The sequence below is a fragment of the Mixophyes fleayi genome, chromosome 2, assembly GCF_038048845.1.
Source record: "Mixophyes fleayi isolate aMixFle1 chromosome 2, aMixFle1.hap1, whole genome shotgun sequence".
Lineage (NCBI taxonomy): Eukaryota > Metazoa > Chordata > Amphibia > Anura > Limnodynastidae > Mixophyes > Mixophyes fleayi.
In genome coordinates this window covers 317,185,662-317,210,724 of record NC_134403.1, presented here as the reverse complement: position 1 = coordinate 317,210,724, position 25,063 = coordinate 317,185,662, and the positions used below count along the sequence as shown (strand labels likewise).

The 25,063-nt window shown below is 38.8% G+C and overlaps 1 protein-coding gene across 1 annotated transcript in view; it reads right to left on the bottom strand.

The window, feature by feature from the left end:
- Window positions 1-25,063, bottom strand: part of SMG6 (SMG6 nonsense mediated mRNA decay factor) — a 176,780-nt gene that overhangs the window by 49,831 nt on the left and 101,886 nt on the right. Inside the window, exon 13 of the mRNA XM_075196679.1 lies at window positions 10,876-11,077. Within this exon, the coding sequence (XP_075052780.1) occupies window positions 10,876-11,077 (202 nt within the window). The remainder of the gene's footprint in view (window positions 1-10,875; window positions 11,078-25,063) is intronic.

The window sequence follows — 25,063 nt, the reverse complement described above, 5'->3', positions numbered from 1 at the left end:
GGTCTCCAGCAACCCCTCCCCTCCGCTAAAAAAGTGTCTCACATAGCGGCACTGTACTATACAGCAGCCGCGGCACTAAGTAGTACAGTGCTGCCAAAACGGAGCTGCTGCACATGCCCGGCAGCTCTCTCGATTTTTTTTTTCTTTTTTGGGTGGCGGGGAAACCCCCCCTTAAAAATCCTCTGTGCGCCCCTGATATGCGCTTCCTCTCTGTAAAAATGCTGTTACATACAATTGTTATCAAATCACATCAAATGCCATAATGATACCATAAGGTAAATTACAGAATAAAACAAGTTACTTTATCTGTGTGAAGTACTATACCTAAAAAACACACTATATTTTACAGACTGGTACAATATCATCATCAGCTATTTATATAGCATCACTAATTCTGCTGCCCAGTACAGAGAACTCACTCTTATTAGTCCCTGCCCCACTGGAGCTTACGGTATACATTTCCTTAAATACACACACAAACACACAGAGAGAGAGAGAGAGAGAAACATCAATTTAATAGCAGCCACTTAACCTACTAGTATGTTTTTAGAGTATATATAGATATAAGATTAATAGATCTAACATCAGAATTTCAACATTCCAATTAGTTTTTACTGACAGATTACTTATGTCATTCTGCACTGTAAACAGCAATAGCACCTACAGGACAAAAAACAAAACAAAAACGTCCCAACCACATTTCACTGGTTTGGTAAATAAGAGTTGTAAATTTTGCAACATAAGACTAAATTCAGTAAACTTTTGGATTTATACTGAAATGTCAACCATGGGAAAAACTTGGGGAGTGTCATGCCATTTCAAAAAGGTGTTTACACAAAACAGAAAACATCTGACAACACTAAGGCGTTCTCTTACAATAGTATCATGAAATATCTACATTAGAGATGAGCAGTTTGGACTATACTGAATCAAACAATACCTTGGATGTGAAAGTGGCAAAACATTTTTACATGACATCGGAATCTTATGAGCTTTGGATTAGTTTAGTTTATATTTAATCACCTCCTACCCATGATAGCAGTCATTAAGTCTGAATTTGGGTGGGAGAGGGCATTGATGAATAAATATAAATATTTAATATAATTAGCAGATCATTTAATGGAAATTGAGTCCTTCTTCCTCTCTGTTGACGAAGAGTATAAGAGAGGTGTACAATGAAAAGGGGTTGCATAGGTAGTATTAAATTGTTACTGATCAGCCATAACATTAAAACCAACGCCAAATGAAGTGAACAACATTGATAGTGCAATATGATGTAGCACATGCCCTTGTGTTTCAAACTCCCATTGTCCTATAGATTGTAAGGTTGCGAGCAGGGTTCTCTTACCTCTCTGTCTGTATGTATTACCCAGTAATGTTTTATTAATGTTTGTTCCCAATTGGAAAGCGCTACGGAATTTGCTGGCGCTATATAAATGATGATGATGATGATTGTCTCGTTACAATGTCATCTGGGGTGGGATATATTAGGCAGCAAGATAATAGTCAGTTCTTGAAGTTGATGTGTTGGAAGCAGGAAAAATGAACAAGTGTAAGGATCCTATGAACTTTTACAAGGGCCAAAATTGTGATGGCTAAACCACTGAGTCAGAGCATCTCCACAACAGCAGGTCTTGTGGGGGTGTTCCAGGTATGCAGTGGTTTATACCTACCAAATGTGGTCCAAGGAAGGACAACTGGTGAACTGTCCTCCGCAGAAAGGGCCTACAAGGGGCACTTGAATGCCAGAACTGGACCATGGAGCAATGGAAGAAGGTGGCCTGGACTGACTAATCATATTTTTTGTATAATGTGGACGGCCGAGTGCGTATGAGTCGTTTACCTGGGGAAGAGATGGCACCAGGATGCATTATGGGAAGAAGGCAAGCCAGCAAAGGCAATGTGATGCTCTGGGCAAGGTTCTGCTGGGAAACCTTAGGTCCTGGCATGCATGTGGATGTTACTTTGAAATGTATCACCTACCTAAACATTGTTGCAGACCAAAAATACCACTTCATGGCAACGGTATTCCCTGATGGCAGTGGCCTCTTTCAACAGGATAATGCGCCCTGCCACACTGAAAAAATTGTTCAGGAATGGTTTGACGAACATGTCAAAGAGTTCAAGGTGTTGTCATGGCCTCCAAATTCACCAGATATCAATCTGATTGAGCATCTGTGAGATGTGCTGGAAAAACAAGTCAGAGCCATGGTAGCCTCGTCTCGCAACTTAAAGGATCTTCTGCTAACGTTGTGGTGCTAGATACAGCAGGCCACCTTCAGAGATCATGTGGAGTCCATGCCTCGACAAGTCAGAGCTGTTTATGCGGCACAAGGGGATGCTACACATTTTTAGGCATACTAAACTTGTGGCTGATCTGTGCATACACACAAATATATGTGGTGCTGGTTTCATGATTCTCAGGACAGGTTTTGGCCATGCACATTAACTGCATTAAATGAGTGTGGTTGTTGCACCATTTTTCTATTACACATATATCATATCTGCCAACTTATTACTGTAGAGATGGGGCGGGGTTTTCGAATTGCATAATTTTGGCTTCCCGGAGGCAATACCACAGTTTTGTTATTTCAATGTATGGAGCGAGCCCACAGTGACTATTAGTCATGAATCAAGTCACAGAGGATCCAATCCAACCAAACTTCATTAGAAAGCGAGTAGGATAGGACACCTAGCTGAAACTCGGGAGTCTGCTGGAAGGTCTAGGACATTGGCAAGTATGACATATGGATATGTGGAAAAATGAGGAATGTACAATAGTAAAGCCATAGTTTATTATTAATTGTGCTCAACAAGAAAACATGTTTACCTAGTTTAAAATCAGAAATCCTCTATCTGAAGGGTGTGAAAGTAGGTATTCCCTTCAATAGGGCTTCCCTGCCACATACTGCTCATAGTGGGATTCCAGTTTTGCCTTTAGGATGGCATTGCATTTTAGGGCAACTCAAATCAAACCACATCCAAACATGTTTTGCCACTGGAACTTTGTCAGCGGGTGCTTGGCATGAGAGAAGAAATAGTTGAGCCTTCCCTCGCTCCTCCAATGAAGGACTGTTGGGAGGAGCCGAAATTAAGGACATCCTATTCTACCAATAGCAATACAAGGGAGAGAGAAAATGGAATGTCTAGATTTAGTTTTAGACATTAGCAAGCCTACATCCACAGAAGATCTGTGGTTAGTTCTCCAAAATGTTTGGAACAACCTCCCTGCCGAGTTCCTTTAAAACCTGTGTGTAAGTATACCTAGAAGAAATTATGCTGTTTGATGGTCACACCAAATATTGATTTGATTTATAATTCTCTTCTGTTCATTCACTTTGCATTTTGTTAACTGATAAAAAACTATAAACATTTCTACTTTTGAAAGAATTCTTACTTGCTGCATTTTTTCCCACACCTGCCTAAAACTTTTGCACAGCGCGCACACGCACGCACACTGTCCTGGAGAGCTAGTACCTGGCCAACAAAGCCCTGGGGCAGCATATTACAATAACCAATAGTAATCACCTCTCCAGGATGCACTCCCAGCACAGATGAGACTTAAAAAAAAAAAAAAAAAAAAAGTAAATTCAAAACCTCCACACTGTTTTTATTGTGGGGGCAGACAGAATATTTTTATGCAATCCCAATCCCACCACATGGGGTGTGTCATCAAAAGTTAGAAATCAGGAGATGTTGAGCCAAATCCAGGGTAGTAAATCTGCTCTGTGACTAAATGCACCCATTGTGCCAATACCAAATATCAAGGTGGTCAAATATCTTTTCACTGTTGATATAGTAGCAGCCCACTATATCCTAGTTTAGTAAGAGCATATCTGAATGTGAAAAACAAGAACTAAACCTGCTAATATCAAAAATATGCTTGGGTCTTTGTTGGGTTTCTCTATAATTTTGAGAACGATGCCTAAAATATATTTAAACAATCCCCCACCCCACCCCTCACACAAGGAGAGGTCAGTGAAGTATTTTAATTCATTTTTGAATAAACATTTTTATTCATTTTTCTGTTCCTCTAGGGTCCATATCCACAAGCATCTAACACTAAGAAAAGCATGTAAACTGTATGGTGATGGAATCCACTGGTTTAAATTATCAGATACCCACTAACATTTGCTAACTCCGTTCGGAGTATTTGCATTTTTTGGGCACTGCATGTAAAAGTCAGTGCGCACCCAAAACATGTTTTGAAAACTATAAGCAATCTACATCCCTGAACCCTGCAACAGAGTGACTGAAAAGCGGGTATCTTGCCCTTGTCCATAACACGAACACACTCTGGTCAACCCAGTATATGACACTCTTCATCGTCAAGGCTTGTTCACACCTATGCACTGTCAATATGTTTTTCATCTGCTAATACTGAAAACACAGCTTCACACCATATCACAGTGTGCTGCCAGTAGACGATATTATTGGTTATAGCGCAATGTATGACGAGCACGTTAATAGTTATGCCCTTTTTCCTGCACATATGTGTGAACGAGCCCTCATTTCATCACTTACAGCTTCCTTATCTGCTTCATTGTACCCTTCATAACACCAGACTAGCTCATTTCCTCTAAGGGTAAATGTGACAATAGACATGACATATTAGCCTGCACATGACCTCTTGGCACAACCCGCATAGTACATATTTCTGTGGCATCACTGTGTTTCCTTACAACATCCGCTACAATGCCCTGGACACCCTGCTCTTCCTGTTGTGCACCTCACTTGCTCTATGCAGCCAGTATTGATTTGCCGTTCATTATTATTTTAGTGTTGACAACTTCTCTTCAACCCTGACATTAATGTGATTTTATTCTACGCATTTTGTAAGCGCTCTGCATTGTGTGAAAGGAACTAATTTATTGTCAAAATCTTCTCATAATATCTCAATATTTAAAAAAAAAACCAAACAAACAATTTTTCCCTCACTGTTCATATGAAATGTAAGAGCCACTAGCATAAAAATGTTTTTAATACTGAAGTGTCTGATTTTAAACATAGTGCATTAATCTGATTCACAGTGTTCCTAGAAGAGTAACTAGGCTTCACTTGCTGATCTCTTCTTAACTCGAAGACAGGATTGTGCTACCAAGACGATAGACCTCATCATCAATTAGTGATAACATGGATTACAGATTTATTTTTGTAGCAGTTAAAACTGACAGGCCATTGTGACTAACGAAGGAGATGTAACAGTAGAAAAAAAAAAATAACAAAACACACAAAAAAAACCAAAAGAATAAGAAGTTAGTTTGTGAAAAACGTTACCCACATGCAGAAATGATGAATGAAATGCTTCTAGTCCCACACATTGCAGGCACTTACATTCACACACTTTCAATTCACAACTATAAGGGTGGTACCATGAAATAAGGTTATTCTATGGTTTAAACATACATTTAAATGACAGTTTTTACAATAGTGCACGTTAAAATACAATAAAAAAAGGCTTTTTTCATTTTCATCTTTTCAAAGACATTTCATGGGCACAATCTCATCTTCCCACAATTCTATACTCTGTCTATGAATCGGTTACCTAGGCATGCAACATTTTATTCAGTCCGCAAAATAAAGAACCATATCATTTGTTCACACGTAATCTTTTACAAGACTTACTTGCCAGCATTTCAATCCACTTTGCAGCTTGGGAGATTCAGGCTGTTCTACAATAGTACTAAAAAAATACACTTAACCTACATAAACTCAACACAGGGAAAAAGAAAATCCTAAAATGTTTTCAGTAGTCAAAATAGTGACGTTGGCCAGTTTTAAATAGGGTTAAATCGTAAAAATCACGAATTGTTTCCGAACATAAAATACAAACAAAATTGTTGGCAAATCATTTGTCTCAAATATATCATTGAGTAGATCACATTTATTTAGGGCCAAGTGCAGTGTTGGCAAATCTTAAACATGGTGGCACCCTTGTGTTACTTTTAAATGGACACCGCACAAATGGAAATAAGGCTGTGGGAATACCATGGCTGTTATTCATAGACCCTGAGGATACAGAGTCCGTACCGTGTTTTCTAAAGTGAGCATTTTCCGAGATTTCCAAATAAAAAAAAAATTCCCCTAAATTTAAATTTGACAATACTTCTCTGGTCTCCATATAGCATGGGTCCAATACTACCAAGCTAGCTTGCAAACAATTTTTCTAAAAATCATGTTATTAATGTTATCCAGTGTTTAAGGGACAGATTATGCATTTCAATCACAGGCTTACTGTATAGACTATATAATTCTCTGACTAAACACACAGTATAAGTTACTATAAACAAATTATATACACATTTTAAAAAATAAAAAAAGATATTGATTCTTCCCTTTTAAAAGGTGTGTTTTACTAGATTAGGGCCAGACTTAAGTGTTCACAGCAGCGCACATTATTTCAGGAGATGTGTGTGTCGATCTTGTTGGAGGTAGTGATGTGTCCACTAAAAGGGAGGACAGGGCTGCGTGACACCCAGTATTATGAGGGACATGGAGGCCATCAGGAAGCCAAAATCAGAGTTAACTTATCCCTGTGTTTACGTGGTTATCCTCTGGGTGCTCTGGTTTCCTCCAACAGTCCAAAAACATACTGGTAGGTTAACTAGCTTCTGGCAAAATTGACGAATGTATGTATTCTAGAGAGTTTAGGCTTTATGCAGAGACGGATTGGAATGATTACATATTCTCTGTGCAGAGCTGTGTAATGTGATTGGTGCTATATAAATAAATGATAATAAAACAGCAGGGAGCACTGGACAGCAGTGAGAGGTGACATGCTATATCGGTTTGGGGTACAGACCAAAGAAATGTTTGAAAGAAGAGAAAGGAATAACCGGCTGGCAGAAAGCTGGTCACAGCATGGAACAGAAATGGTTTGCATTGGCTACAAAGTGACATAAGACCATAGGAGAGCAGGAATAAGATTACTATAGCTGACTAAACGTCTTCATTCTAAAATGTTTAATCAGCAAACTTCAAAGTCAGGCCTCTAAAGTTTCCCTGCCTAATAAAGGACGATGCCTCCGAGTCTGGGCCGGTAATGAGGGTGCTGAGAAGAGGGCCTGGTGTTGGCAAGCTTCTTGTTTGTGGTCGGCAACAGACTGAGAAAGGCTTCTGCCAGTGTAAGAGGAGCTGACCTAAGAGCCAATGCTGAATTCGAACACTAACAAAACACACAGAAGGGACTACGCAGGAAGGGCAGAGATTCATAGTTTATTTTATTTTGAACCAAAAAGGATTCTGGGATTGAAGTTGGATGACAACAGAATGGAGGAATTACAGTAAGATATTCTTAAACACAACAGATATTAAAGGAGAGATATTCACACAGGGGAAATACAATCTCCAACAGAGGGCTTCCAAGCATTGTTCTGTAGCTCAGTTCATAGACAGCTCCACACCCTCACAGCAGCATCCTTGGTGATGGCCAAGGGCAACCCTGGAGGCTCCCTACAAGAAGAGGCAAAGACGCTTCACACCTGGCTGAGAAAAGACTGTGCATTGGAAGGCCGCCAACACAAACTGGCAGCGTACCAGCTACAGCGGACATTAATAAGAGAAGCTGTCAGTCTGATGGCTTCTGTCATCCCCCAAGGCATGGAATTACCTGCAGATGTGGTAAGCTTCTCTCCCTACATTTATTTCTTATCAAACACACACTAAAAATACAGTGTTCCTCGAATACCTTCAAAATATAATTGCCAGTGTAAAAAATTAAGCCCATCTGCTATCTCAGCGTTATGCAGGTGAACGTCACATTTCAGAGATCAAGTTCGCTCGATATAGCCAAGTTTACTTTGACACACAAGTATGAATTACAGCAAAGTAAAAACAAAAGAGACAGCAAGAGAGGTTTTCCCCATGCCATAAATTTAAATTACTTGTTTAAAATGAACACAGAAAAAGTTTAGCTTCTCTGTGAAATGAATTGTGCACCTACTAAGAGGAGGTCTGCAAACGTTTACAATGATTACAGAACATCTGCAGCATGACCTCTTGCAATATTATTTTGGATAAATATTAAAAAGGCATCATACAGCTCTCATTAATATTTTTTTTTTTTTATCAAAAAGAACATATTTGACAGCAGAGTGATGAGCGGCCATACTAACAAACGCAGAGTTTGTTTCAAGACCCCTTAGGACAGCGTTTACTTGCAAGGTGAGAGGAGAGATTCAAACAGCTGCTGATTCCAACAGGTCAAAAGCAGGAAAACAGGGAGGTGCAGAGTCGTCTCTGTTGGAACTTGTTATCGTAAGAACGCTAAAGAAGAATCTAGTGTACTGGGTCTGATGGATGCATCTGACGAGCCTCAGCCGGCTGCTGTGTGGGACATTCTGCAAGGCTGCAAGTGCTGTGCTCTCGGGTCTACTTCACATTCCACTTACACTCCTCTGCTGTCATCTGCTGCTTTCTCCTCAAGCATTTTGCAAGGCTCCTGTGGCTTCAAGCAGCCTCACACCTGTACAGACAGGTCCTAATTTCCTCAGGGAAGAGTGGGTATGATAAAAGAATCAGACGTGAAAATGAACAGATTCAGTTCATATCTCATCTGCGAGCCACATACCAATTCCGGCTGCCTTTCACATAACCTGTCTGGCAGACAAATACTTGAGAGGTTAAAGCTAACAGCCTCCATATCATCTGCGTTGCGTAAAGAGATCCTATCACCAACACATAGTAGAGGCAGCCATTTTTGTGGGCCGAATAAATATTGATGAGAATGTCGACTAGGAACTAGAGCCATCACTGAGGCATCGTGCCTCAACCTCACTAGCTCTTCGTGAATGTTCAGCCCACAAAATGTTCACTGTGTGTAGGCGGTAATTAAATATCGCAATGTTTAACCAACATTTCAGCACTGAAATTCACAAGACGCAAAGAAAATATCAGAAATGTAATATTTGCTAACATTGGGGTTCTGGCGCAATATTCCAAGTGGGTAAATAAATTGTCAGGGGAGCAAGGGTAAAAATCCCCAAATTGTACAACAGTGCATATGATATCACTAAACTAGTAGGCAAATAATGCACTCTCTGCCCTGAGGCATTTTCCCCTTCTCTCCTCTTGCTTTTAGGAAGTAGTGTCTCACTCTATAAGCTGAGGTATTAATCACACAACGTCTGGTTTTAATCCACACGCTCCCAGTCCTGAACGGATGGTTATCTGGGGAAAGAGTATTCCCCTTAATCTCACTCCACAGCCAAGAAAAGTTGAAAATGAAAAAAACAGATTGGAGCAGCAGTTGAGCAGTTTGCTCGGTCAGACTCTGCCTCTGGGAGATCCTTCTCTTGCTTTGCTCTTTTTTTTTTTTAAAACAAAATATTGACTTTAACAAGTATTAAGGCCATGTGCATGGTTACAATGCAACACAACATCTTCTGCGTAAAAACAAAGGCAGTTTCTTGTAAGCCCCTTGTTACAGAAAACAGTGACATCTCTCAATTCCTATTTAGAATTCCCCAGACTCAAATCCAAAGAAGTTACTGTACGTTTCTGCAGAGACTTGTTTTTAACCACGAGCAGTAGTTTGTAGGCTGTGATTTGCAAGCTATTCCTGCCATGCAGATGAAAGAGCCTATAGCAGGACAGCCAAAAGTAATGAGGGCTTTAGTATACCCACCAGCCATGGCTGACTGGGAGCTTCAGGACTCTGCATTATCTTGCCCATCACCCTCTGCTTAGACACAACAAAGAGTCACCTCGTACAAGTATTACTGAATAAGGGAATGTCTGGTGCTTACAGCTGCAACATCTGAGGTAAAATCATGTCACTTTATGGGAAGTCACCTGACATGCCCTATAGATTTAGTCACTATACTTCTGCCAACTTTTAGTAACTATGGGTGATGCATTGTATTACTGCTCTCAAGCTTTACTTCAATTCACATTCATTTAAATATCCTCAAATTCAATGGTCCCAATCTTTCTTCCCACAATACATTTGGGGACAAGATAGTTTTCTGGCCTGTTCGACCCAGTTAGTATTACCAAAGCAGCCGTAAGAGTACAGTCTTTCCACAATGGCATCTATGTAGTAAGGGATACTGTTTGCATGTCTTTAAAAAGAAAAAAAGAAAGAGAGCGAGAGAGAGAGGAGAACTCACAGCAGGATATTAGAATGTGTCTACTACCCCAACAGAAAAGAGAGGGAGCGAGTGCCAGCCCAAGCCGACCCAGTCATTCCTAAACACTGCAGTAAAGCAGCATATTCAGGCAGTCAGTCACGACACATAAGGGAATAAGTTGATTTTTTTAGAAGAAATCTTTCTGAGTTCACACACAGTTTCTGCTTCCCTCTAGTCAGCTATTTATCACTTTCCTCTTAGAATTTTTTTTTCTAAAAAAAAAGGACAAAAAAAAAAAAAGAGCCCTGGCAGATATCCTGGATGAGAGTTCTGTGGTGGATGAAAAGGGTGAGTGGAGGGGAGGGGGTATGCATGATGCAAACCATTTGGAGCTAAGTGAGACCGTTGCCAATACAAGCTGCTTTATTCAAACAAGTAAGGAAGTGATGGGACATTCAGCAAGCCAGAATGCGCGTACACTCATCAACAATAGAGAGACACTTAAGTCACAAATACATACAGCACAACAAGGAAAGCAAAAACAAATTAGTGTAATATCGGCATTAACATATAAACACATATACAGTACCCAAAGGAATACATTAACCTTTTTCACTTCAGGACAGAGCTGGATGTCAGCGGTGAAAAGGTCAATGCTTTCCCTTAACTAACTCAAATAAGTAACAGCGTTCATCACTCCGAACAAACTTCCCAAATGTTTGGCAGATGAGGCAGAAGAGGGGCAAGGAGGAGTTTCATGGGTAATGTGACAGAAAAGCAAGATGGCCCATGTTCCAGCACTTACCTTGTCTGAGGTTTTCTCCACAAAGCATGGCTCCTGAGGAGCAGCCAGAAGGGGGACAAACCCAGAAAGCAGTCTATCTTCCTCTAGGATCAGGAGTGAAAGGTCATCATCGGGATCCTTATAGAGAGGCACTTCTGATTGGTTTACGCAGGTCAAAGTGTTACAGAACTCTGCCAACACACCCCAAACATCTACAGCAGATCTGTAGAAAACAATGGTGGAAAAAGGTTACTATGCATCCTTGGGCATCTTTAAAGTCTGAGATTAGACAAGTGAATAAAAGGTGCAGTAATGCTATCCACTTCTATTTGTGTGTAACAGCTAATGAGTTTATTATAAAATGTAATGAGGACTGAAATGGCTTATAGTTTGTGCCTAAAATCCATTTCTTCATTTGCTTCTCATACACCAATTTCTACCAGCGAGTACAACCAACATGATGTTCTTATCATGTTATCACTACCATTGACCAAACTTGGAGATGGAGAGCATAGAAAGGAAAGGAGAAGCAGAACGCTAGTATTTAAGTCAGATAATAAAAATTCAAGGATAAAACAAAAACAAAAACTGTAGTATTTAATTTACGAAAAATGGAAAGGTGTAATACAATATGGAAACAGATACAATCAGGCTCGGAGAACGTAGAAGACAGGGTAACTCAATGACTGATCGAAACTCCTAAGGAAAGTTCTGTGCAATTATGAAACGATGAGGTTCCAGGTGCCAAATCTCTTAGCTGCCTCATTTGGCCGAGGTTCTACTCCAGGAAACGCCCGCTGACACAAAACATCTTGCCATTGAGCATGTGATGGCAGTTTGCGAGAACACTCTGTACCACTGACATATAATTCCCCCCACACCCCCTTCACATCCTTTCCTGTCAGAGGGGTTCATCCTCAAGCCCTCTAAAATCTGTCAAAAATGTGCAGATGAAGAAGAAAAAGAGAAAAAAGAAGAAAAAAATTAGAATGAAATAAACAGTGGGAAGGCTGGTCAGTGAGGTAATGGGAACAGTGTGGACTGTGCAGAGCCAAATAGTGTTTTAATAGTTAAAAGGACTGAACTTGACATAACCCCAGGAAAGATCCTGTTCTGCCCCTCAGGTCTGACAGATATCAGAACACAGCAGGCACCGGATGCATGAGGAGTGGGGGGCACAGGGCCTCCTGGGAGATAGAGTTGCACGTCCATGCCTTTAACCCTCGGGATGCCCCCGCTGCCCACTCTGGGCTGAGCACTTCCGGTCACACACATCCTGTGCCAGAAAGCAGCGCCAAGTCACACAGAAAAGGCTTGCAAAGTAAACACACTGAAAACAACAACTGTGACAAGAAGAGAGGCAGAGAAACAGACAATCAAGAAGCAGGAGAGTGGAAGAGGCCAAGAGAGGGGAAGAATGGGAAGAGGGGAGGCAAGAGAAAGTAATGAGGAGAGACACACTGAATAGAAGCAGAAGGAGAGCATGGTCCAACAATGATCAGGTTTCAGTCAGCTCACGTATAACAGCCCAGAGCACCTCTCCACAGTCAATGTATTTTCACCTAGGTAACGGAACTACACTCTGTCCCCAAAGATGGGAGTTACACTCTTGTATGAGAACAATCAGGTGACAGACTGACCCCTCGAAGCTTTCAGTTCAGAATCATGTGCACTAAAGACAGGCAAGGGAGGTTATAAACAGACTTGTCTTCACAGCTCTGTAATACAGAAACAAGTAAATGATGGATGGTGAGCAGTTTCCAATGCTTCAGTACTTTCATTTTTTATGAGAAAACGCAGGTCACGTTTACGTTATTGGCGTGGTTTTCATGACATTAATGCAGAGACGTAACAAGTGTGCAACTAAAAGTCTGATCGTTTGCAATTCTACAGCATCTAGCAAGCCATAAGATGCCTGTAATATTTACATTTTATTCTTTACATATTAAAATAAGATAATTATAACAGCCAGTAATTAATGTAGCATGAGAGGTCATGTAATGGAACCTTACATATAAAGATGCCCATGAACAGATTAATATCCTCACACTGGCAATAGTCGGGACAATCAAAACCAGATGAGCTGCTGTTACATTGGGAGGGGTGTAATTTGAATGGCACAACCATTATTATCCTGCAAAGATGCATTTATTGATAAGAGTAGGAACAAGCATAAGAAGAGCACGGTCATGGTATGTTACATCATTCTGAACATTTCAAGAACATTGCCCCCTCGTGGCCAACTTGTTATAAAAAACAGTGCAATGCTTTTGTGGATCTACCAAGCATTAATTTCTGAACTGATCACGTCATGGAAAGTACTTGCTATAGTTTCTACCCGCATTCAGAGTACATTATAGAAAAAAAAAAATGAAAGCACACGTGTTCTAATCAGAACATGCCAAGACTTCACAAGTTTTAATCGGATATGAAAAAAACAAAATATTATTACTGTATGCTCATGAGTTTCTGTTCTACAGAACAGGAACACTTCATATAAGGTGGCGAAGTGGTGGGCAGCACGTTGGCTAAGTGGTTAGCACTTCTGCCTCTCAGCGCTGGGGTCATGAGTTCAATTCCCGACCATGGCCTTATCTGTGTGAAGTTTGTATGTTCTCCACGTGTTTGCGTGGGTTTGCTCCGGTTTCCTCCCACATACCAAAAATGCACTAGTAGGTTAATTGGCTGCTGTCAAAAAAAATTGACCCTAGTCTCTTTGTGTGTGTGTGTGTGTGTGTGTGTGTGTGTGTGTGTGTGTGTGTGTGTGTTAGGGAATTTAGACTGTAAGCTCCACTGGGGCAGGGACTGATGTGAGTGAGTTCTCTGTACAGCGCTGCGGAATCAGTGGCGCTATATAAATAAATGGTGATGATGATATAAGGCACACAGAGTTCATAAAGCCAGTAGTACAAAGGAAATGTTTATTTGTGTAGTAGACAATATTTAATGGCTATCCTCACACCCTCTTCCCTACACCAATTAGATGCATCTGTTTGTGTGCACAAATCACATAACAATTAAGACTGTAAGAAGCCTCCAATTTCCTGCAGTACAGAAAATCAAGGGCAACTTACTTTATGGGGAGTAACTTATCTGGCTTGATAGCCCAAGAGCTGCAGCCCTTGTTCCATGTCGACTTTATCTCCACTCATCTGCAATGTGTGACATATTCTTAATGTTGTGGTTATGGGTTTGGGGTAAACAAGCTAGGGGTGGGTAGGGCAGTCTACTGTGGATAGTAGTGTGCACAATGGTCTTCTGTCTATTGTTCTCTCTTCCCTTACCTGCCTGGTCAGATTGGTTGTTTTATACTGCAAATTCAAAAAATGCATAATAGAAAGGCAAACAAACAAAATAAAAGCAGGGGAGTAACTGATGCAACAATTTCTTTCATGGCAGCGTTGGAGATTTCTAAACAGTTATCAATTATTTATAACAAAAGTAGATCTATGAGCTAACACACACTTCCACAGATGGAGTGATGTGCTCCATTCTCCTGCCAAGAACTTAAGGTTTCACTAACATGTACTAAAGCAGGGACAACTAGGTAACACGGTGGAGTGTCAATGTCAAAGAAACCAGATCAATTTTAAGGGGCAGATTCAATTCGGCCACGTTAGTCTAGGATTAACGCGGTGTTAATACTATTACCTTTAATACGGTAATTTCAATCCGAATTCTTATTCGCAGCCCGAGAAGTGTGTGCAAAAATCATAGGTAAAATTACCGTACTTACGGTTATGGTGCACCTAAACGTGCCATGAGTATTCAAGCTGGACATGTACAGCCGAGCAGCCAAACCAAATAGGGGCCTGTTAGTATGGTTGGTACACAGGCAGATAGCGGTCACTGAGATCATATTGGATAATGAATGTATTCATTTTAATAAAATGTTGGCTCAATCTGTGATAATATACTCCTTTGTGGGCCAATTTACCCATATCGCCAGCAATATCATAACATAAATAACAGGCACAAGGTAAGTATTGCAGTTGATAGTCAATGTACAGTATAAAGTATTCTTGAGGTGAGAATAAAAGGAAACAATTCTAAAACAAGCTGTTCCATATAAAAAGAGCATTTTGCAACATTCACACTGTACTGCTGTTGGTTATGGAGCTCTATAATAGCACAGATCTGATGGTTTAGGTGCCGGGACCAATCAGCAGCTGTCAGTAGAAGTTAGCCATGTTGTGTGCCATTTTGACACACAAAAACAGATCAAATGAGATTTTGATGTGCGACATTCAGCCAATTGGAGAAAAATAAAATATGGCCAAATCAGCTGACCATATAGGCACACACATGCGGGCATCACATCTGGTTTAAAAAGACCACAGCTTTTTGTCAAATATATTCAGTGCTAATTAGCGCTTAAAATGTTTGCATACATTAGTAAATATGACTAGTACCATGGCAACATATCATTTGCCCTCTCTGAGGTAGCCAGGTGAGACACAGGTGAAACGCGTCCAGGACATCCAAGCAGATATGATAACCTAACTATTATTTCAGATGCTAGTACATTTTTTTTTTTTAACCTAAACATTTTTAGCATTAACCTTTGTTTGTTTTCACTGTTCATAGAACTCACTTTTTTGAGCACAGTAAAGAGGATCACCGAGCAGGATTAGTTCTTGTGATCAAGAGCGATAAGAGAAGCTTTAACCTTCAAAACAGCTGTTTAAACAACGGTTAGCAAATTCACATTAAATTACCCTTAAATAAACACACAGAACAGATTCAATGATCTTATTCTAAATTATTCTTTTATTAGGCATTTGCGCTCATACTTTGACTGATAATTGATTAATGTATTTTGTGATTTCAAGTGAACACTATTTTATGGGGGATACCTTTATTAGAAATCACACAATGATCTTCGTCATAACACTACTGAAACGCAGTGTTAGATAATCAATTTTAAGTACAGTTGTTACAAATATTAAATATCTTTATCAACACCGTACTTACATCTGTCAGAAAAGCACGAGTTAATTCAGACATGTTATTTATTCAATTATACACATGATTTATAGGTATGGACAACAGTGGGCTTTAGGTGTTCTTAAAGTGTTCATAAAGAAAGTCCTATCCCAAACACACACTTAGTGATATCATTAACCATTGTTCATAAAAACAGTTTACAGATAGATGAAACTGTATTTTGAATTATAAGCAGTAGAAAATGCTATATTCAGACATCTCCTCATCACCACTATAGGAGCAACAATTACTTCTTTCTTACCAATTAGAAGACTTCAACAGCAAAACTGTAGTAGTACCCTATAACTACTAAAACCTTTGCAAAGTGCCATTGGTAACAGTGTCCAGCTCTAACATTTCATGGCCGTTAGAGGAAGTTTCTGTACAGTAATATTTTCTTTGCTAATTACCGGGACATCTGCTTTCAAGGTGTTTAACTGCCCAAAGCTACTCACACTTCACCTTAAAATAGAGTTGCTAAAATTTTAACTCTTTCAAATTTCTTTTCTTAACCACTTAATTCGATCAGCAGCATCTCACAAAGCATTAAGCAACTACATGGAAAACGAGCTGAATGGCAGTAAATGCTGAGAGTATAGTGAAATTGAAGTAGTGTACAGTGGATTGGCGGAGTCGATGGTACATGCACAGCTGTCGGTGGAGGTTAGGATACAGGCCCCTGCTCTGTGGGTCTCGCACATAACAATTGGCTCCCCCTCCCATTGACATATGGATGGAGTCCTAAGCTCTGTTTATTTCAGCAGGATGGCAAAAATAACAGTTCATTTACTTTTTATTGCCTAAAATTCCAGGGTTTAATATAACTGTCAGTTTGAGTGGAGGCCAGCTGCTGTTTGATAGGTTGCAGAGTGTTCCAGTGGTCCCCTCTCAGTGGATGCTGGTATTAATTAAAGCCCGTTATGGGGAGCAGACCCATTTTTTTTAATAGAACTTGCCTCTGAGATCAGGGCAGAACGATGAATAGGTAACACTGATATGATATGGCTGCAGGACATAAGCATCTGCACGGACACAACTTGCAGACTTTCGGCAAGATAGAGCCGAGAGGTTCAGAGAACACAATAGAAAGACCTAACAGCCCCGCAGCAAAACATGGGTTAAACAGCTCTTGCAAGTGCTCCTAAACAGTGAAGTATATAGATCATTTTAGGCACCTTTACCTTTTAAACAAAAATAATTTAAAATATATTCCATTTGTGTAAAATTAAGATTTATGCAATATCGGTAATGCTGTCATTATCCAGGCACCGTGGTGCCTCCAAATAATTGTAATGGTACTCTCCTGGTAGGACTTGCTGGGTGTTCCTTGAGCCAAGTCCTACCACACAGATCCTAACACCACCTCTAATAAGAACAATAAGGGGTCAAGGGTATAAACCAATAACGCTGCAAACCCCAAGGTACCCACACACGCAATAATTATATGAAGTTCAATTGAAAGATCATTTGTCACATGATCTTTCATGAAACAATTTGTACATACAGACTTTAGTAGAAACAATAAACTTGATATATTAAGCATGCACACAAAAAAAATAAAATAAAAGTTGCTTAATTTTTATTGTTCAACCTGCCCCCACACAGCGATGCAAATGTGTTCAAGAACTGGGTGATCAGAATGTTGACTGTTCTGAATGTGCTTTTTCCATTTTCAATTATAAATCACATGAGAGAAAAAAAATAGCGAGTGTGGGCACCTTGGCACTCGTGTCAGCCACGGATTTCCTATAGTGGTTTAAAGTCACCTTGAAAAGCTTTTCAGGAAACATTTGTGGAACATGACAAACACACGGCAATGAAATGTTCATATGTTCCCTAAGGATTAATGTTCTCAGGTTGTTGAGGGTGAAAATAATATTTTCTTTGCTCATAATGAAAACAAAAAAAAAAAAAAAAAAAAAAAAAAAAAAAAAAAAAAGAGAAAAACCTTCAGCTTGTACACACCACTAAAATGCCCAACATATAACATTGTACAGAGAGAACCACGGCTCTCCATAGTGCTGCACTTTATATTAAGGTTTAATTTAACAGACTATTTCATTTTAAAAAAAAGAAAACAAGAGCTAAAAATGTACGCTCAATAACTGTACAGCAATGTACAACTTAATAGAAACATAAATCAATTTATTAATATAGAAGTAATAAAAAAAATACTACAGATGTGCCAATCTTCAGGAGAATAAAGCCATATGAATAATACCAACTGCATCATAAAAACCAATTCTCATCCAAAGAGAACCTTATCCAAATTCAGGCATATAAGCAAAATAAAATGCCCGATTCGGAACAGAAAGGCCCATTCTTCGTGCACCAAATCCCCCCATAGAATAAGACATCTGGAAGCTCCATGTATAATAAAATAACCAGCTGGCAATCAAAATAAAGTGCACAGATAAATCAGTTCACAAATAAATGGACAAATTGTTTATGAATATTCCTACAAAAATAGAAACACTCTTATAAACTTATTCATGAATTGATTTATTCGATTTATTTAATGGTTTATCTCTCCTTCTAAGTGGAGAAGCAAAATGTTATGGGGTAATTTATTCCAAGAAACAAGGGACGTTTTTTCAGAATTCTCCATTTATATTGCAGATATCCCAGGATTTGGATTAACAGGGATTTTCTCTTTGAACGGGAACTGAGACATTTCTTTTCGATAGTTATCTGTATAGGGAATTAGGGATCCCATGAGCAGCAGCTTTTTGTGTGACCATTATTATTGTGAGTAATGTTCAACAGGTTGTTTTGATGAAAATCTTGGGCAATTTGTTTAGTGTCCATCTATACTGTAGCACTAGAGCTTAATATAGGCACATCTGTTCCTGCTCAGGTGGAGCTTACAATCTTATTTCCCTATCACATGCGCGCACACTATGGGCCAATTTAGTCAGAAGACAATAAAACTACCATCATTCCTTGGGATTCATAGGAGGAAACCCACAATACAAACACATTCTGGATCATGAGATTTTGAAAGTAAGCCTTTGAAATAATTGCTAAACATAGGACATAGAAAAACAAACTAATGTATAGGACAGGGTTTCCCAAACCCAGTCCTCAGGACTCCCTAACAGTGCAGGTTTTCCATATCTCCTTGCTGGAGCACAGGTGTATTCGTTACTGACTGACACATTGTAACAGATCCACAGGTGGTCCTAATTATGTCACATGTGATCCAGAAAACCTGCACTGTTGGGGAGCCCTGAGGACTGGGTTTAGGAAACCCTGGTATAGGAGGTATATGACAAGTCTACTAGTATTGTCCTAGGAAACAACAGGTTGAGTGTGAAAATAATAAAGGAGATATCACCAGGCAGCACATAATTGTGTTTTAAGAAGGAAGGCAGACATGTAGGATATTTTTTGTTTAGTCCTCCAACAAGGTGTGAATGGAGTACAATGGAGGAAACAGGGACATACCGGGTAAGTACCACACTTCCATTCTCCTGATGAACTGATCAAACATTTACTTTGCTTGTGATATTGCCAAATACAAATCGCATTGATATTGTCTGCAGAAATCTGGGAGAATGTTTGTGCCACCATTTGTGGCCTAAAACAATAGGAAAAACTGGGTCAGTGCACTTCCTTATCCAATAATGTGCTTATTACATGCAAAAAAAAAATAAAAAAAAAATGATCTTACTTTCCACAAAGTACACACATTCATCAACCACAAATCTGGAGACAGCCATGCAAATGATTAATGGGTATCCCCATTTCCTACACTCTACATGCAAATTACTACTGTATTACACAACTTTAAACCCACTCAGGAACACTAGTCTGATGCTTCTGTAGTCACATTTACAGTAGCTTGCGTGCTCAATGTTGCCACAAATCAGACATTTATTAATAGCATGTAGCTACAAAAAAAACATTTTAGTTATACTTCAAAGTAAACCCAATTTAAACATGCAGTGTATGATATAATGACCAGTTATTAATCAATTTTATAGTGCTTAATGCAAAATAAAATATTTTAGGTTTTTTTGAACACACAATGAACCAATGTAAAGTATGAAGAGAGACTGCAAGTGTTCAGAACAGGGACTGGACACAACAGCCATATGGCCTGGATTTAAGTTCCATTACAATAATGTGCCTGATGAAATCTACCACAATACTCAACAATGATAGTCAAGATGGTTGAAAGGAGATTGCACAGAGGCCAGTAGTTATCTTCTGGCCACATTGTCCACCATACACTACGATACTGCAATGGAGCCAGAAGTTCACTGGACAATTAGCCTGAGTAACTTGGCCAAATTAAACGATAGTCCCATGGCTCAGGTTGGGAGGTAGTTGCTACTGGGGTTTCACAAGCACAGCAGGATTATGTGTTAAGAATGAGGAAATATATATTCAGAGAATCAAATCAGACATATCTTGAGCATATTAACATACAAGTTAGTTAGTTGACTAACAGCTAAATATAACCGTAATGCTAAAAGTGTCAGGAGAACAGATAACTTGAATTTGGTCAGCCAGTAATACAACAGAGTATCATTCTTGAAAAACACACACAAAAAAGACCCACAAACGACCCCCCAAAAAATAATCAATGTGATTTGCACTGGATAAAAACACTGAATAATTGGATAAACACTGCCTGGTCTGATAATCCCCAAATGCTGTTACAAACTGATTGAAGGACAAGGCTGAAAAAAATAAGATTCATTCTCCTAGGTGTCAACTATGGCAGAATAATGGTATAGAAGGTGTTTTAGTGGCACAGTCTATGGGCTCGATTCATTAAGTAAAGCAAAAAAAAATGAGTAACTTTGCACCTTGACAAAATCATGATGTATTGGAGGGAGACAGGCAAATTTAAAATGGGATGGTAGATTGAAATTTAAAAAGTTGATCTAGAACATGCTTTACCCCAAATATAAGTGTACAAATAAAGCTATCAAGTACTTGTGTGCTACATGAAAAAACAGCCAGTATTTAACTTATGTGCAAAATAATAAACTAATTTGCACCCCTTGCATTATACCATGGTTGTGTCTAGGAAAAAACACTTTTTTTGCGTTATTTTCCCCTTAATAAATCAGGCCCTATATGAGTGGCTTAACATTGAAATGACACATGATATCTGAACATAACTGATGTACAAGTGCATAGTTACATGGCAGCAGTATATTGATCAGCAAATTGAATTTTTCATGGAAATAATGGTACATATACAACCCTGAAATGGTTCTAGTTACAGGACTGTGAATTCATCTTAATTTAGAGGCATCCACAGTCACTAGTTCTGAGTCCAATCACACATCTGTAATATGAGCTGGAACAAGCTTTTCAGTATAGGAATCTACAACTTGTCAATCACCAAAAACAACATTGGTATTGTGCTTTTTACACATTGTCAAGTTCATGTCCCAACAAACTCAGGCTCATGTGGTGAAGCATGACACTATAGCAGTGAGTGGCCACCAGCTCCTCCCTGCTTTATTGTCAGATTTGTTTATTATAGCTTATAACTCTTGTGCAAAATGCTGATATGTTATCACAGATAGATGTCTCATCCTTTGATTAAATGTATTGTTTTACTTATTTCTGATATTAAGGATAATGTGCCTCTTTTTTGAGGACTAGGGGGACGCCCACGAAGTGCCAGAGGTTGCCCATCACAGAACACTTGCTTACATCTACCTTCGTACAAACTATAGATATATGAAACATAATAGTGATCATTTTCTAAACATTATTATTTATGTTATAATGAAAGCCTAACAAGATCACAAGAAGTCTATACTAGAACCCATTTCTGCATTATAAACCTAGGCTGGAATATCCTAGCTGGTTCCTAGTTTTATAGGTTTGGCTCTTAAATGCTGTATAATTTCTACCTATGTGAATTGCCTCATTGTATTGTGCACTATATAAAAGTCCCAGTCATTGGTCCCCTAGTGACCTCAATATTCTTACAATGTGTCCTAGATTACCCTATACTGAAATAAAGTATTGTGTGACTGGAAAACTCCAGGAGCCAGGTAGCCAATGTGCCTAAAATGAGGACTGCTACAGCCTAACATTTGAGAGTGATGTCTAATGAAAAGATTTCATGGCTTATGGATAAAAATAATACAGATTTTCTTGCTTATTGGACAGCTGACAGGAAGAGAATGTGGCATATTCAGGCCAATTCTTGTTACGTGTGGATCCAGAAGGGAAAAACGTCTGGAAATAGCAAAGCTAATTCTAGCGCTGTTTTACTAAATGTTTTTGGACCATCATAAATAAGGCAGACCGAACCAGTTCCATATTTTAGCATGGTGGCTAAGTGGTTAGCACTTCTGCCTCACAGCATTGGGGTCATGAGTTCAATTCTTGGCCATGGCCTTATCTGTGAAGAGTTTGTTTGTTCTCCCCGTGGTTGCATGGGTTTCCTCCGGGTGCTTCAGTTTCCTCCCACACTCCAAAGACATACTGGTAGGTTAATTGGCTGCTAATAAATTGACCGTAGTCTGTGTGTGTGTGTCTGTGAGAGAGTTATCTGTACAGCGCTGTGGAATCAGTGGCGCTATATAAATAAATGATGATTTTGTCACTCAGGAAAATTTTTTTTTATCTCCTTTATGACGAGGGATATTTCATACCTCTATGACCAGACCACGTGTACGGTTTTGCTGTGTGTATTGCAGAAACAGAGAACCATTTTTAAGCTTCTTTGTGTACTGTAGTAAAATATATTTTGTGGGGAGGTGACAGGTAAATTGCTTTATACAGTGGCAGAGGGACAATACAAACACAAAAAAAACAAAACATCTGCTTTTGTCAGACACTTTAGTTTGAGACTAGAGTATTCCTTCAAGACCCTCCAATCCTTATACAGGACAATAGAGCGGGTCTGTCCTCTTTTTCTGGTCTCTCTGCACCTTGATGTTTTTCTGGCAATGATATGGGATGGAGAGAATGGAATGCTCTGTTTTCTCCCGTCCTTGGGGGATGATGGCAGGGCTATTATCATTGTTACTATATTATCCTTATAGTATATTATAATATGATAAAGCCAATAATGCTGAGAATTTATAACCTGCTTACATTGGGAACGCGTGTGTACTTGAGAAGCCCTGATGCCTTTTTGCTACTTTTTCTTATGTTCAGATAAAATTGCGGTCTAATATGGATGGGTCCCCCTGACTGTGCTCACAAAATATGTAACAATATATATGTACATAGATGTTGATTGTATTTGCAACTGAACTCTTATATGAAATGAATATTATTGCATTATTTGTGTCTGAACTTCAATAAAAAATGTTTTGAAAAAAATTCAACCCTTTCCCGTAGATATTTTGGCTCAGTAACTGCATCTAGAAATATAACCAAAATTAATTTTACTGTTTTCCCAAGTATACGGTACCAAATATGTGCGATGCACAGTATTTGAGGTAGAAGATATAGGGCATAGAGATAGTAAGATTATATGCTATATTTTAAAAGAAATTTCTAAAACTTTTTATTAATAAATTACTATTAGCCAGGGAGTTCCTCTCAGCCATTGTTCGATCCAGGTTACACTGAAAATATCAGTGTTTAAATGCAATGAAGACCAGAGTCATCATACAGCACCACATGCATCATACACTGGATAAAAGAGCAGATCCTGCATTCAGTGGGGATATCTATGCTACCCCCTTGAGCTGCACTATATACAGTGACTGGCATACTGAGGTACTGTACGTAATCATCATCTGAGCACAAGAAATTCAGCAAAAGATGGAAAAGGAATGAGGCTAAGCAAAGTAGGTAGACAGCTCCCTTGTAAAACTCAACAACTCTAATATACTACAGATAAATATGCACATTTCTCAAAATTGCACTACACTCTTAATTCAGGCAGTCTAGAATATCCTACAAAATGTATTCCTAACCATGAGTAAATTAGATTGATTTAGCACCCAGTATAGGCATGGTAACCAACAGGTGTGTGAATATTTCGTGACAATATTGTTTAAGGAAATCCCCAAAACAAAAAATACATTGACTGCTCTCTCATAAAAGGCCAAATGCAGGAATTCCCCATAGATTGCAGTTCCATCATGTTAAAGTGACCTCAATTAAACCGCCCCTCTAAGGCATACATCTGTAATTGGGGGAAAGAAAAGATAAAGCCACAGCACTATGTATCCTCCTAGTATTTGTACTGCTGAAGTACCTGATGGTGTGGTCACCTGACAGTATTCATCCAGCTTTAGAAGCGCTCATTTTATAGTGTTTAATCTCAGCATAACACTTTTAAATCTGTTTTTAATAAATCACTTAAAACGAGTCTGCTCACATATCATGTATTACAATTGGAGAATATTTTCAGTGAGCACTTTGCATACTTGTCCAAAATGTCACTGTTTTAAAAACAGTTTAAGTGATTAGAGCACTCGTCACAGCCTCTCCATTCTAATATTTATTTAAATTTGGAGCGATAAGACTCTACTCTTTAAATGTGGAGTGAAATGAACTGTGTGACACCCACCTAAAGCTGTAGATAAGTGATTTTAAATAAAAAAAAAAAAAAGTAGTAACTATGAAGTAGAGGGGATCTTAGCACTGCAGTTGATTGATTTCATTTATATGAATTTTGCGAAACCATTTCATTCAGTGCCACATAACAAATAGATTAATAAGTTAAACATAGTTACTAGAGAGGTGCCTCATGGATGAGTAAAATAAAGCACCCTGGTATTTTACTAGCTTTAAAAGAAACCAGAATAAATCGCACCAGGAGAATCCTAATATTTTCTGGGTTATATGTATTTCATTAATTCCATTATATTTTTATTATTATTCAGTTTATTCTTGTTATATATAGATTCACAAAACCCAGAAAAGGTGCTCCCACACAGAATACAAAGTATTAAATCAACAGAGAACCATTGTGTTTTATTAAGGGCACTCTTAGGATATCTTGATAATAAAACATCTTAAAGTTTATTGATATGCATTAAAAATTTAGGTATCTAATAGTCAGTAGCAGTGAAATATTAAAATTGTTGATTATGAATAGAGCCAATGAATAGTTGGTAAAGAACTGTTAAAACTAGCAATAAATGCTAGTACGCGCCGTTCTTTCTAATAATGTATAGATCAGGGTCTTAAAGGGTTAATAATCTGTACCCTTTATTGATATAGTTTTATAGCTAGTGGTTGGGCTCATTCAAGTGTTCCGTTGAGTACTCTGGTAATGCGG